At 57.1% G+C, this 12307-nt stretch overlaps 5 protein-coding genes across 5 annotated transcripts; 2 read left to right on the forward strand and 3 right to left on the reverse strand.

Annotated features, from left to right (window-relative positions):
• Positions 1-2097: 2097 nt before the first annotated feature.
• Positions 2098-4546, forward strand: BKA78DRAFT_355236 (pectate lyase superfamily protein-domain-containing protein; the record flags this gene model as incomplete). The annotated part of the gene is made up of 3 exons (XM_066891870.1): positions 2098-2815; positions 2864-3642; positions 3743-4546. The coding sequence occupies 3 exons, from the start codon at positions 2098-2100 to the stop codon at positions 4544-4546; spliced, it is 2301 nt and encodes a 766-aa protein (XP_066740922.1).
• A 398-nt stretch (positions 4547-4944) lies between these two features.
• On the reverse strand, positions 4945-6548 carry BKA78DRAFT_182354 (uncharacterized protein). Its single transcript, XM_066883437.1, has 3 exons — positions 6347-6548; positions 5514-6280; positions 4945-5428 (listed from the first exon to the last, which is right to left on the reverse strand). Exons 1-3 carry the CDS (start codon positions 6429-6431, stop codon positions 5117-5119), a joined length of 1164 nt encoding a protein of 387 aa, XP_066740923.1. The 5' UTR covers positions 6432-6548; the 3' UTR covers positions 4945-5116.
• A 118-nt stretch (positions 6549-6666) lies between these two features.
• BKA78DRAFT_255689 (putative vacuolar aspartyl aminopeptidase Lap4) lies at positions 6667-8411 on the reverse strand (the record flags this gene model as incomplete). The annotated part of the gene is made up of 2 exons (XM_066885021.1): positions 6667-7640; positions 7754-8411. The coding sequence occupies 2 exons, from the start codon at positions 8409-8411 to the stop codon at positions 6667-6669; spliced, it is 1632 nt and encodes a 543-aa protein (XP_066740924.1).
• A 594-nt stretch (positions 8412-9005) lies between these two features.
• Positions 9006-10334, reverse strand: BKA78DRAFT_255891 (acyl-CoA dehydrogenase/oxidase; the record flags this gene model as incomplete). The annotated part of the gene is made up of 1 exon (XM_066885036.1): positions 9006-10334. One exon carries the CDS (start codon positions 10332-10334, stop codon positions 9006-9008), a length of 1329 nt encoding a protein of 442 aa, XP_066740925.1.
• A 426-nt stretch (positions 10335-10760) lies between these two features.
• BKA78DRAFT_321289 (uncharacterized protein) lies at positions 10761-11936 on the forward strand. The gene has a single exon (XM_066889011.1). The coding sequence runs from the start codon at positions 10972-10974 to the stop codon at positions 11806-11808; it is 837 nt and encodes a 278-aa protein (XP_066740926.1). The 5' UTR covers positions 10761-10971; the 3' UTR covers positions 11809-11936.
• Positions 11937-12307: the final 371 nt, after the last annotated feature.

A 12307-nucleotide genomic window follows, 5' to 3' on the forward strand; every position in this document is an offset into this window, starting at 1 on the left:
GTGTCATCAGAACAGGAAGAATTCCACTGGATACCACACAGCTGAAATGGCAGTATGATTGGGTAGGTTGCATTGCCGGCCTCGGGTGTCTTTTTTTCATACCCCTCCATGATACTATATACCCCGCCCTGAAGTCGTTTTCTTCTGTGCATTTTTAGCGCGTCCTGCTCTAGAATACGACTATTCTCTACTCTCCATCTCGGCCTTGATGTCTCCTCGCTGCTACGCAGTCTGTAAAGTAGATCGCCGTCCGACGCTTTGCAGCCCCTCCATTCGCACACATCCACGTGTACAGAGCCAATTTGCCTGTAGCATGACGGTGCAGCAGAGTTCCCAACGAGGACATGCCGACGTGCGTGTAGGGGACAAAGCCAGCCCCCACGGGATGCGCAGGGTCATGCGCATTATTCGGCCCAGGGTTGATGTGCAGACTTTGACCTTGTACCACGCGGGGTGGCGGCTGGGATGAGACTTCTAATCAAAGTGGGACAGGGAAAAGAGCATCACTCGGGAAACCAGGGCGATGGTTCAGTTGGTCTACTTTGGTGTTGGTTCCGAGATTCATTTGAGCGGTGAGAAAAGCCTTGCGATACACAGGCAGTGTCTCTGGAGTTGTGTGAAAAGCTGATTGATGGGCTTGCAGGTGTACTGTCGATGTCCAGGTACAAGGTGAGGTCAGAATAAGCGCAGCCGGGTCTGCGGCCCGGCCCTTCACCCGCTCGGACCTAACCTCTCCGCTTGTCGACATTGGCCAAAGCATTGTTTACTGCACTGCGAATCTCTTGCATATTCTCTTCGAGCTACTCTAAACGAGCAAGTTCGAGGTCGGCGTCTCTCAGATCTGTCGGATGATGTACTCGAATCGAAGAAGCAACCCTGGATCCACGCAAGCCTCAGATCCTGATCAAATCACGGAAAGACGTCTCTCAAGCTGACTTCGTTCCAAACTCTGCTATTCCGACATAGGAAGGTCTCAAAACCGGGCCAAACCCCACTGCAACCACACAACAGTGCCGGGCCCAATCCGGTGCCGACCAGAAACGTGGCGTCAGCACGGGACAGACAACATCGCCAAATCAAAAGCGCCCACCTGCAACCGAGGAAAGCTGCTTGTTTTTCAATCTCAAAAAGTCTCGGCGCTCCGACCGTCTTATTATGGTTGTATGTTCGGGCCCGCATTCCACTCGGGCTGACGACGCGTCGGAGCGCCCGACTTGAGAATGTCCAAGACTTGAGCCTCGAAAAATGCGTTTCCCCCACGCAGCAGCCACAGCCGAAACAAACATCTTCCCAGCTCGGCATCTTCCAGGTCGCACCAGCTACTGCAAACCCCAATCACATCATCTTCGTCCGCTGCTCAGTCTCTGCTTGTCCAGACTCTTCCACGTAGCCGGTGACGAGCGCTTGTGCCACCCGAGATGTGTTTGGCAATCATTCGGGCTCGGCATTGTCTTTTGTTTCGTTTTTCCATTGTTGTTATTGGAAGCAGCAGAGACCGCACTTTACTGAGTCGCCGGTCGTCTTTTGCGACCAAGACAGAATGAGGCGGTCATGGATGCGTCTCCGTCCCACACTCAAGGGTGCAAAGGTATTCGACACCACGCCGTTCCCTGGGCTACGCGAGGTGCTCTGCTGACCTAAGCCCCTGCTCACAAACGCCCATACCTAGTCGGCATACATACCAATTGGGACTGTCCTGGGTGATTTTCCCAAGCCACTCACTGCACTCGGCCAAGGTCAGCCGGGGTTCGGGTCGGGGGGACGGTGGTTCGGACGTGGGATGTCCAAAGACGTGGATATATTGCTGCTGGTGCCCTGCCCGTCTCTTCAACAACCCGTCGTTGCACCGCCAAACCAAAATTTGGGCTCTGCCTGGTGTCCCAGGCTCCCCGTGTACTATTACGTCACGATGCGTTTGAGCTTGATTTTTTTTGTGGGTTCGTGGTTGGCGTTGGTTGGGGCCGCGCCCCAAGGTGCTGCTTCGTCGAGCAAGGAGCATTCAGCATTTGAATGGGCCTCGACTTTTGGGCAAGTCTTTCGTTTTGTATGGACCAGCAGATTCTAACATTTTACAGGAGAACTGTCAGGGAAGAAAAGATGCCAGAGTTGGACGAAGCCGTCTCAAAATTATCACCAAGACAGTCTTCCTCTCCATTCTGGCTTGAGGAAATCACGCACAACGGCCTCTCGCCGTTCATTGCAAATGCCTCAACATACACCGTCTTCCGTAACGTCGTCACAGACTTTGGCGCAGACAACACGGGCACCCGAGATGCGTCGGCCGCAATCAATGCCGCCATCCAAGCCGGATCCACCGGCGGCCCGCTCAGATCTTCAGGAACCTATGGCACTACCGGCCAGCCAGCCGTGGTGTACTTGCCGGCAGGAACCTACTTGTTGAACGGGCCTCTTCAACTGTACCTAGGTACCGTCTTCATCGGCAGCGCACTCAGCCCACCGACGCTCTTGGTGGCGTCCAGTTACGCCGATTCGCACGTAGTCTACGCCAAGGATCCCAACTATGTCGGCACCACCATCTTTTACGTGGCCATGAAGAATTTTATTATCGACAGCACATCAGTGAACCCGGCGCAGAACGTGACTTTACTGGACTGGACCGTCAGCCAGGCGTGCCAGCTCACCAATGTGCGTTTCCAGATGCCATACAGCGCGGCTGGTCACACGGGCATGAAGATTGGCGAGTGGCAGGGTGGCGATGGGTACAACTCGCAGCTCATTGTCAATGACATTTACTTCCACGGCGGCGCTGTGGGCATGAATGTCACGGGGCAGCAGTGGCTGTTCAAAGGCACGTGTGTCGGTTGAAATCGAGATTGAGAGTGGCGATTCTAACAGTGAACAGGCATCACGTTCGACGGATGCACGACTGGCATGATCGTCGGCGGCTTCGACGTCGTCGTCACGCACAGCACCTTTTCCTACTGCGGGACGTGCATCGACGCATCCGCCGTGTCGGGGTCGCTCGTCGTCATTGACAGCATCGCTGCCAACAGTGGCAACGTCGTCTACAGCACAAACTACTACACGCCGAACGGGCTGGTCCTCGAAAACGTGGCCAATAGCGGTGCCGGCGCCACGGTTCTCCTGGGAGACGTCAACCTGCTGAATGGCAACGTGCCCGACACGTGGTTCAAGGGCAACCACTACGCCAGCGGGAACAGCACGCACCAATTCGACGCGGCCGGCGTGGCGGCGTCGACGCCCCGGACGCAGGCCCTGCTGTATAACGGGCGGTACCTGGCCCTCACGCCGCCGACCTATGCGCAGTACCCCGTGGCCTACTTTGTCAATGTCAAAAGCGTGCCCGGCGCGCCGGTGTACGGCGACGGCGTCCACGACGACACGGCCGCCATCAACGCCATTCTGGCCGCGTATGCCGGGACGCGCATCATCTACTTTCCCGCGGGCACGTACATTGTCACAAACACGATTTTCGTCCCGGCCGGCACGCGCATGGTCGGCGACGCGTTTGCCGCGGCCATCAGCGCGTACGGCAGCGCCTTTATGGATGCGGACAATCCGGTTCCCATGGTGCAGATTGGGCGGCCGGGGGAGACGGGCGTCGCTGAGATTAGCGACATGCTGTTGACGGTGGCGGCCGTGTTGCCTGGGTGTAAACTCGTAAGTGCCGTGTCGCCCCCTTGTTCCCGAACCCCCTCTTCCCCCTTGAAACCTCACCCCTGATTTCCCGCCGCATACATACTGACCGCACGCGTGACAGCTCGAAATCAACCTCGCGCCCTCCTCCCCCGGCTCCATCGCGCTCTTCAACACGCACTTCCGCGTCGGCGGGGCCCTCGGCTCTTCCGTCCGCACCAACTGCGGCGGGTCACCGTCGCTCTGCAAAGCAGCCTGGGGCCTGCTGCACCTCACGCCCTCGTCATCAGCGTACATCGAAAACAGCTGGGGCTGGACCGCCGACCACGACCTCGACAGCAACCTAGCACCTGGCAAAGTCGGCTACGTGCAAAACGTGGCGACGGGGCGGGGCGCGCTGGTCGAGAGCACGGCGGGCACGTGGCTCGTCGGGACGGGCTTCGAGCACCACGCCCTGTACCAGTACACGTTCAGCGGCGCGCGCAACGTCTACGCGGCGCTGCTGCAGGCCGAGACGCCGTACTGGCAGGGCAGCGCCAACAGCTCCATCAGCGCCGTCGCGCCGCAGCCGTGGGCCGCCAACCTCGTCCCTTCGGACCCGGCGTTTGGCGACTGCAGCAACACCAACGACCCCCGCTGCGGCATGGCGTGGTTCCTGCGCGTCAACGGCACGTCGCAGGACCTGTTTTTGCACGGCGCCTGTCTGTGGGTCTTCTTCAACGGCGGCGGCGCGTGCGAGGCCAGCGATGGCTACTGCCAGCTGCGCGCGGCGGAAATCAGCTTCCCGACCCGGTCGTACGTGTATGGGTTGAACACCAAGAGCGTAAGGGATATGGTGACGGGAGATGGTGGCGCGGTGACGGTGACGCAGGGGGACAATTGGGGCGGGTGGGGTGGCGTCGTGGCGGCGTATTTGTTCAATACGTGAGTGACGCGGTGGCAGTAGGAGGAAATGAGAAAGAGGGAGATGGAGGGGCCGTTGTATATATATGTGGGTGGAGGGAGAAAGATCTGTTGGCGTGGGCGTTTCTTTTGGTTGTGTCGTTCTAGTTGAGATACCACGGCGTTTTTTGTGTCATTGAATTGAAGCCTTCTCTCAGAGCTTACTCTCCTTCCCGGCTGTTGCAATGTGGACCATCTTGTCACCAAGGCCATAGGAGCCGCTTCCTCTCGATCAGATAGCGCACCCCTCTGCAAACGGGCCAGAGAAGAGGATACCCAAGCGTGTGGGTTTCTTTTGGCAGGGGTGTGATGTACATTTTGGTATTCTGCCTCACCCAGCTCTTAGCCGGGAACAGCGACTCTTCCTCTTAACAGCGACTCTTCCTCTTGCTGTCCCGTGTTGTTGCGGCGTGGGCCTGCCTGCCTGCCTGCTTGCCTTTCTGAGACGGCATACGCGCTTGATCTCTCGTTCTTCTCCTTCTCCTACACCATGTCAGCATACAAGCTGCCGTATCTCCATCACCGAGTTCCCCACACGGCAAAGCCACGTCCCCATCTACGCCTTCTCGTCCACCCACTCGCAAGCCTCCCAGGCCTTGATCGACCAATTTTCCTCCGCGCCCTGAACATTCGCGCGCACCGCCTGGACCGACTCGGTGATGATGGCGTGGATGTCTGCCAGCATCTTGTCGGCAACGGCGGGCTCGGGCATGTCGGCGCCCAGCAGGCGTTTGGACAGGGCGACGGCGTGCCACACGGGGACGGCGCGCAGCAGCCGGATTTGGCTGAGTTTGTACTTGTCGTACCGGTTCCCCAGCTCCTCCTCGTTGGTGGCTGGTGTCTTGCTATCGACGACGCCCGTGATATCCTGGGGAGCGCGCGAGTTAGCTGCGCTGTTTGTGACATTGGGTAGGGGGGGGGGGGGGGTGGTTTGTTCGGAGTGAGGTACGTACCGAGGTGCCGTAGATCTTGAGATTGTTCATCAGCCTGTTTGCGAGTTCGCGGACTTCGTGTAGCGCCGCCTGGCGCGCGTCGGGGTCCTTGGATGGATGCTTGATCTGCTTGACGGCCAGCAGCTCGAGGGGCACCGCGATGGTGATGGGGAGGGTGCGCAGGTCGCCCGGCTTGACGGCGCGGTCGCCGCCGGCATGCTGCGGACTTTCGAGCAAGTCTGCAATCTGGCGGGCCCCGGTGAGGGCGCGGTCGACGTCCTTCCTCGCCCAGCGACTGGACGTGGCAATTCCGCGCATGCCCCACAGCAGCATCGACAGCACCTGTTGCGTCTGTATGCGCATGCCCGTCTCGTGGGCGCGCTCCAGTAGACGCAGCACCCTGTCGTGCTGGCCCGCGACCCAAATTTTGCGCAACACCTGGTTGATATGGCGGTCCTTCATCTTGATGCCGGCCTTGTGATAGCCCTCGAGCAGCCGCTCGACATTGGTCCAGTCGTCCTTGGTCTGCGCGAGCTTTACCGCGTGCTTGAGCGTATTCCACCTGTCGACGTTCCGCTTGACGGGGTCCAGCGGCTGAAGCTGCACTGTTGCGCCGCCAATGGTTGCCGTCACGGGCTCTTCTTGGTTGAATAGGTCCCGGTGTTTGGTGCCAAAAACGATTCGCGATTCGCGGGGCGAGAGGTGCTTCGGTAGAATGACGTAGTCGCGCGCTTTTTGGAGGATTTCATCTAATTGTTTGCTCGAGGACTGAACGAATTCGGGGATTACTAAAGAGCTTCGTCGTTAGCACACGCTTCGTAATTTTGTGGTTGATGGTTGGAGCTACGGCATACTGGCTCGGCGAGCAGTGGTGCTGCTAAAAGGTCGGAATGCGCATGGCAGCCAGGCCGTGCGGCCCAACCTTGTTGGTAATCTCATGTCGAAGATATGGAAGTTGGTTTTTGAACAATTTCAAGAACGCGACGTCAATTGAGCTCTGCCGCGGCGGAGGTCTCGAAGGTTTGCCGCAGTTTATCCGGTGTTTGCCTCAGGCCTTATAGGAGACTGGACATCAAAGCTTCAAATTACTGAATTGCGCATCATGTACCTAGAAAGCAATCTCCATGTCTCTACTCAAATCGATCATGACCCGTAAGCCTACTGTACATTCTCCCTACACTGTCTCCCTAAACTCCAAGTCGACTCTCTCATAGTGGTCCAAAAATCCCTGGAAAATGGCTACACCAAGACCTGGATCCAAGCTGCCTGTCGTAGCACGGATCGAGTGCATCGAGAGCTGGGGAATACCAGCATCGATCGCCCGGATACCGGTAGCGGCGCTAAGCATGGGACCGACTGTACCACCGCTGCGACTGTCGTTGCGGATCTGGAAGACTTGGAGCTCCTGCTTGCTCTCTTCTGCGATGCGCTGCATGAGGGCTGTCGACACGGAGTCGGTCGTCATGTGGCCGTTGGAATCAGCCGAAAGCACGAGTCCCACGTTGAGGCGAGGCGAATGATTATCGAGGTAAGCGTTGAGGAAGTTGGGGTTGACGGCATGGATGACATCGCTGGAGACGAGGAACGAGTTGGCAAAGGTTTGTGAGAGGAGCGAAGGTGTGGGAAAGCCCGCAAACGAATCGATGATGCGGTTGATGGTGGATGGCAAAAAGTTGGATCGCGCACCCTGACGAAGAAGACTGCCAATTTCCTCGTCGTCAAAGAGACCAACCATCTTGATGCCCGAAGAGCTCCTTGTAGCTTGAGAGGTCTCGGGATTGACACTGTTCAGGAGCGCTTGAACGGCGGCCCAAGAGCACAGCTTGTCATCGACGCGGGGAGCAAAGATGAATTCCTTGTCGATACCGCCCACTTGAGCGGGCTGCGTGTCAAAGAGCTCCAGCTCCCAGTTGACAATGCTCGTCGACTCGACGCCAAGCTGTTTTGAGATGGCGGAGACCAGTTTTGGCGGTTGCGTTGCGATGAAGGGTCTCCCAGGACGGAAGTAGGGTTCAGTTTCCTCTTCAGTCTTTGCTCCGAACAAATCACTATTGTCAAGTCCGATAATGGGAACCATCTGAGTCTCCTTGTTGAATGGTCCTGACGCAGCAGAGCCAAAGTGAGGGGCCAAGGTGGGTATCCGAGCAACTGCTACCATTAGAATTCCTCTCAAGTCATATCCGACTGGCAAAGATCGCACGAAACAAGAGTTTGAAGGAGCATATAACTGCAACGGGGACTGATTCTTGGTGTCGACTTACTTGGCCAGTCCAGCTTCACCAGCTTGGTGACAATCTTTCCCGAGTCCTCCTTCACCAGCACTCTTCCGCCAACGCCCAAGTCGCGGTCCCACCAAGTGCTGTTCAGAGCGCCTGCATAGGGTGCTACACCCAGCTGCGTGTATCCAGCCTTGGTCCTCAGCTGCGGGACAGGCTTGAGCCGCGCGCACAAGGCATCAATGTGTCCTGCAAGGATAGCCGCGCCGTTGCCGGGCTCATAGTCTGGTCCAACAGCGAAAGCGATGAGCGACGAGCCGTTGCGCTCGACATAGTAGAGACCGCCCTTGTCCAGCTTCCAAATGTCGCGCTCAGAGAGCTTCTTGAAGCCCGCAGCCTCAAGGTCCTTTGCCACTGCGTCCACGGCGTGGAAAACGGTCGGGTTGTCGGTCAGAAAGTCGCAAAAGGGCTGAGTGTATTCCTCTGGCTTGACCGACTTGGACTTCTCGGGAGTCTTGCGTGAAGAGTCTTGCTTGGGAGGGGCCTGGAGCTCGGGGATGGGCGTTTGGGGGACCTTTGGGGGCACCGCAGGCGGCTTCGCTTCGGGGACGGGTGCCAGGAATGGAGAATCTCTGTAGAGGGTGTCATTCTCCAGCGATTCAGGAAACAATCTCGGCCAGGCACGCTGCTCGCGGTACGCCATGTCGGGGTGCCAGCTGAACCTCTGGTAAGGCGGCTGCATCGAGGCGACGGACTGGGTCTTGCGGAGAGTGGGGTGATTCTTGGTCATGGTATTAGATTTCCCGGTGAACTGACGGCGCAGATGGTTTTGTGACCGACGAGGTACCTGGAAGAGGAAGATGAAAAGGGATAGAAGGTGAGAGAGGAGGGAAAGATGGTAAGGGAGTTCTTGGGCGATGAGATGGTGCCTGGAGTTGCTGGGGGAGCTGCACGTGGTTGGATGCACGGTTCACATAGCGGATTTAGCTTCGAGCTCCCCGGTTCCCGTCACCTCTTATCAGTTCTCAAAACCACCTCTGCTCTTCAACAACATCATTCCAAAATCCATCTCTAATCCCACCTGTCGATACACATCTAATTGCAATTCTTCTACCAGTCTCTGATCAGTGTTATCAAAAGCGCACGATAGCTTACAAAATCCAGCAAAAAAAGAACTATCAACCTTGCGCCAGTGTTCAGTCAGAGTTTCTTTTCTTTTCCTCTCTTATTCTCTCAGGGAGCATTTACATCAGCCTCATCTTGACCTACAATATTCACAGCCAAAAATCATCTTCTACTAGAGCTTCCATCCCTTCCCGGTCGCGAGAGCTGTCTCCTGTCTCACAGCCAAGTCCTCAAGAATCTCCTCACTGCCCCCTCCAACAACCAGCATTCTCAGGTCTCTCGAAATCTGCTCGACAGTCGCACCAACGCCGCTCCTCTGGTATCCAGCACCTCCAAAAATCTGCTGTGCCTCCCGATTCGCCATCTCCACCAGTCTACCGCCTTGCACCTTAATCAGAGCAACTCTGCCCGCGATGCTGGGATCCTGCCACTTTTTCTCCGAGCACTGCACATGGTGCGCAATCTGCTCCAACCAGGCCCAATGTGCCTCGATCTCGCGCGCCATGGTCGCAATCTTGTGCCGTATAATCTGATTCTCAATCAACGGCTTCCCAAACGTCTCCCTCCGGCAGGCGTACGCGAAGGCGTGCGACAAACATGTCCGCGCCTTGCGGTTCATGCCTATGGCCATGGTGAACCGCTCGCGGTTGAAGTTTGTCAGGATGATCCTGAGGCCTTCGTTCTCCCTCCCAATGAGGTTCTCTGCGGGCACCCGCACGTCTTCCAGCTCAACCCAACTCGCACCTCCGGCCTTTTGTCCGCTGTTTTCAATGCGGTGCCAACTCAGTCCCTGGCTTTCCGTCGGAATCACTAGCACGGAAATGCCATTCGCTCCTGAACCTGGCGGCCCCGTCCGCACCGCAGTCACCATGTGCGTCGCCCATGGAATCCCGGTGATCCATTTCTTGACGCCGTTGACCACATAGCACTCCTTCCCATCGTCCCCGATCACCTTCTCTGCCGTTGTAGTCAACGCCGCCACATCGCTGCCTCCCCGCGGCTCCGTCACGCCCAGCGCAAACGACGTGCTCCAGTCAAACAATCCCGGCAACCACCTCTTCTTCTGCTCCTCGCTGCCCCAATGAATGATGGGCGGCGCTGCAATCACGCTCGCCCCCTCCAAACTCGTCCCCACGCCGCCCTCGATGCGCGATCCCTCGTCCACCATGATCAGATAGTGGAACGCGTCCCATTCGCTCCACGGGATGCCGGCCTGGTTGCCGACCCATGCGGGCCGGTACGCCGAGGGCACGTCGCTGAAGGCAATTCCGCTCTTTGCCCATGCGAGTGCGGCAGAGCGTGGTGCTGTGCCAGCGGCTTCCCAGTCGAGGGCATGCGGTAGGATGTTTTTGTCGATGTAGGCGCGGAGGGCGGCCTGCAGCTTGTAATGCGAGGGCCTGTAGTAAGGTGACGACAGGCTGTGAAAGGCCGGTTCGGCCCAGGGGGCATGGGGCGCGCGACTGTCGTCCCCCTTATTCTTTGACGCCACCTTTGGTGTCATGGTGCTGGTATTTTGAGTGAAGACGGACAGAGGTAACTCAAAAAACAACTCCTGCAACTTTGACTGATTGCGATTTTTAGATGATTGTTGTTTGGTCCTGTAGACCCTGCCGAGGTGTGACGTGCAGAAGTACCTAGCGGAGACCCCGCCGCCCCGCACTCCACTTTCTTCTTCCCCATTAGGAAGGGAGCTGCAATGACGAGGGTGTTCCTCGGTCGGGGCTCTGGTACTTTTACACAGAAGTCTTCTCTTCGATAATGACTTTGACTCGGACACTGATCTGATGAGTTGGCTGGGTTGCGGCAGCGCCATTCTAGTTCCCGGCCAAAGTGCAAATCTAACTGCCCCAAAGGCTGACAACGGGTTACAGACTACTTCAGACTCGGCTGAAATCACACTCAGGAGGCTTTAGAGCTGAGCGCCGACTGGAGCCTTTTTACTCAACAACCGCGTCAGACCTTCAGCTTCAAATGCCGTGCCGGCAACAGCAACACACAGGCCTTCTTCATCACAGTCATGGAAACAATTACTTTGGAATTTCCAATCACTCCCTGCACTATGCACAAAAATGGACACCGTCTGCTGCCATCCACAACCTACGAACAGCAAATCATTGAGGGGTTGATTTGGTGCTCTGATGGCTGTGGTGTTTTTCTTTTGGTCTTCCAATCCGCCTTGCACTCGCCGCCTTTGCACTGTCATTGCCGAAGCGGCTTTTCATCCGCGATCGGACTGCTTTAGACGCACTCCTTTTGGACAAGTCCGGGGGGACAGGAGAATGAATTTCCATGGTTCTTCTTTTGGATACACTTCGAAGGCGCCCAAACCGGGGCGAGCAAGAACAAGGCGAGTATATACATCCCGAATCCTGTCCCAAACCGATCATGATGACACTTCCATGCAAGCTTGCCTCCCCACGGCATCTTCATGCCATCACATCCCCCGCAATCCCCACCCCTCCTCACGGGCACAGCGTAAACGTAAACGAAGCGTCCGGCGAGCAGGAATACAGATCGGGCTGCACCGGATCGAAATTTCCCTGGCCGCCCTGGATACCGGGGCAATCACCATCGGAGGTGGTCACCGCAAAATCATTGCCAACCGGGCTGCTGCCATCAATGTACACGTCGTAGTACACAATGTTGCGCTGCGTATCCAGGGTAGTCTCAAAAGCGACGATGGCGCCGGCGTTGCCGTCCTTGTACAGCTTGATGCGGTAGCCGTCGGACGAGTGCGTGGCGCTGGTCGAGGCGCCCGATGCCAGGCTGGATTGCGTGCCGGCGCTGGGGCTGAGCGGCGCTACCGTGATGGTGTCGAAGGTGTTGGCGCAGTTGTTGATGATGGTGGAGCTGCCGACGGCGGCGGCTGTGGCGGAGAAAGCCGCCGTGGTCAGGAAGATGAGAGTGCGTGCGGAGAACATGGTGGTGTAAGGAGGCGGTGTGTGGGTATTTCAGTTGGACGGCCCAATGGATGAATGTCGAGGTAGGTTGAGAGAGGAGGTGAGTAGAGTTGGACTCGTTGATGTTTTCAAGAAGGTTCGGCTGAAGATGATTGACCAGAGAAGAGGTAGGTAGACAACTGCTTCAGACACTGTGATACGGATTCCACTCAACCACCACCAACTCTCCTCTAATATATACCACGACCCAAACTGGTGCATGACTTTTCTCATGGTCCCAAAACGGCATCCGCGCCGCTGATCCGGTGTCTGACCACTTGGGGGCCATCCGGACTGCCAAATTCGAACTTCCAACTTGGCCCCCTGTTCCCCATTCGGCGGCCCCGTTGAATAACCATAACTAAATAGAGTCGGCGATCAGTCGCGATACTTGCCTGAAGCAGATGGGCCGCCCCCAAATGGAGTGCCGTGTCAGTTTGCCAAGGAATACGAGGGGAACGGGCGTGTGGCTTGGGCCTTTGGGGGAGGCTGTCGATTGTTGCTGGGTGTTTTGACGTGTTGGGCGGATGTTGTG

Source organism: Phyllosticta capitalensis, assembly GCF_038381095.1.
Source record: "Phyllosticta capitalensis strain CBS 128856 chromosome Unknown BKA78scaffold_9, whole genome shotgun sequence".
NCBI lineage: Eukaryota > Fungi > Ascomycota > Dothideomycetes > Botryosphaeriales > Phyllostictaceae > Phyllosticta > Phyllosticta capitalensis.

What these genes read in the sequence shown, in the direction of transcription:
- BKA78DRAFT_182354 (XM_066883437.1), bottom strand. Translation starts at nt 6,431, where the DNA reads ATGAGATTACCAACAAGGTTGGGCCGCACGGCCTGGCTGCCATGCGCA. An exon ending in CACCACTGCTCGCCGAGCCA is followed by an intron (nt 6,281 to 6,346) that starts GTATGCCGTAGC and finishes GAAGCTCTTTAG; the next exon opens with TAATCCCCGAATTCGTTCAG. An exon ending in TCAAGATCTACGGCACCTCG is followed by an intron (nt 5,429 to 5,513) that starts GTACGTACCTCA and finishes CGCGCTCCCCAG; the next exon opens with GATATCACGGGCGTCGTCGA.
- BKA78DRAFT_321289 (XM_066889011.1), top strand. Translation starts at nt 10,972, where the DNA reads ATGGCTGTGGTGTTTTTCTTTTGGTCTTCCAATCCGCCTTGCACTCGC.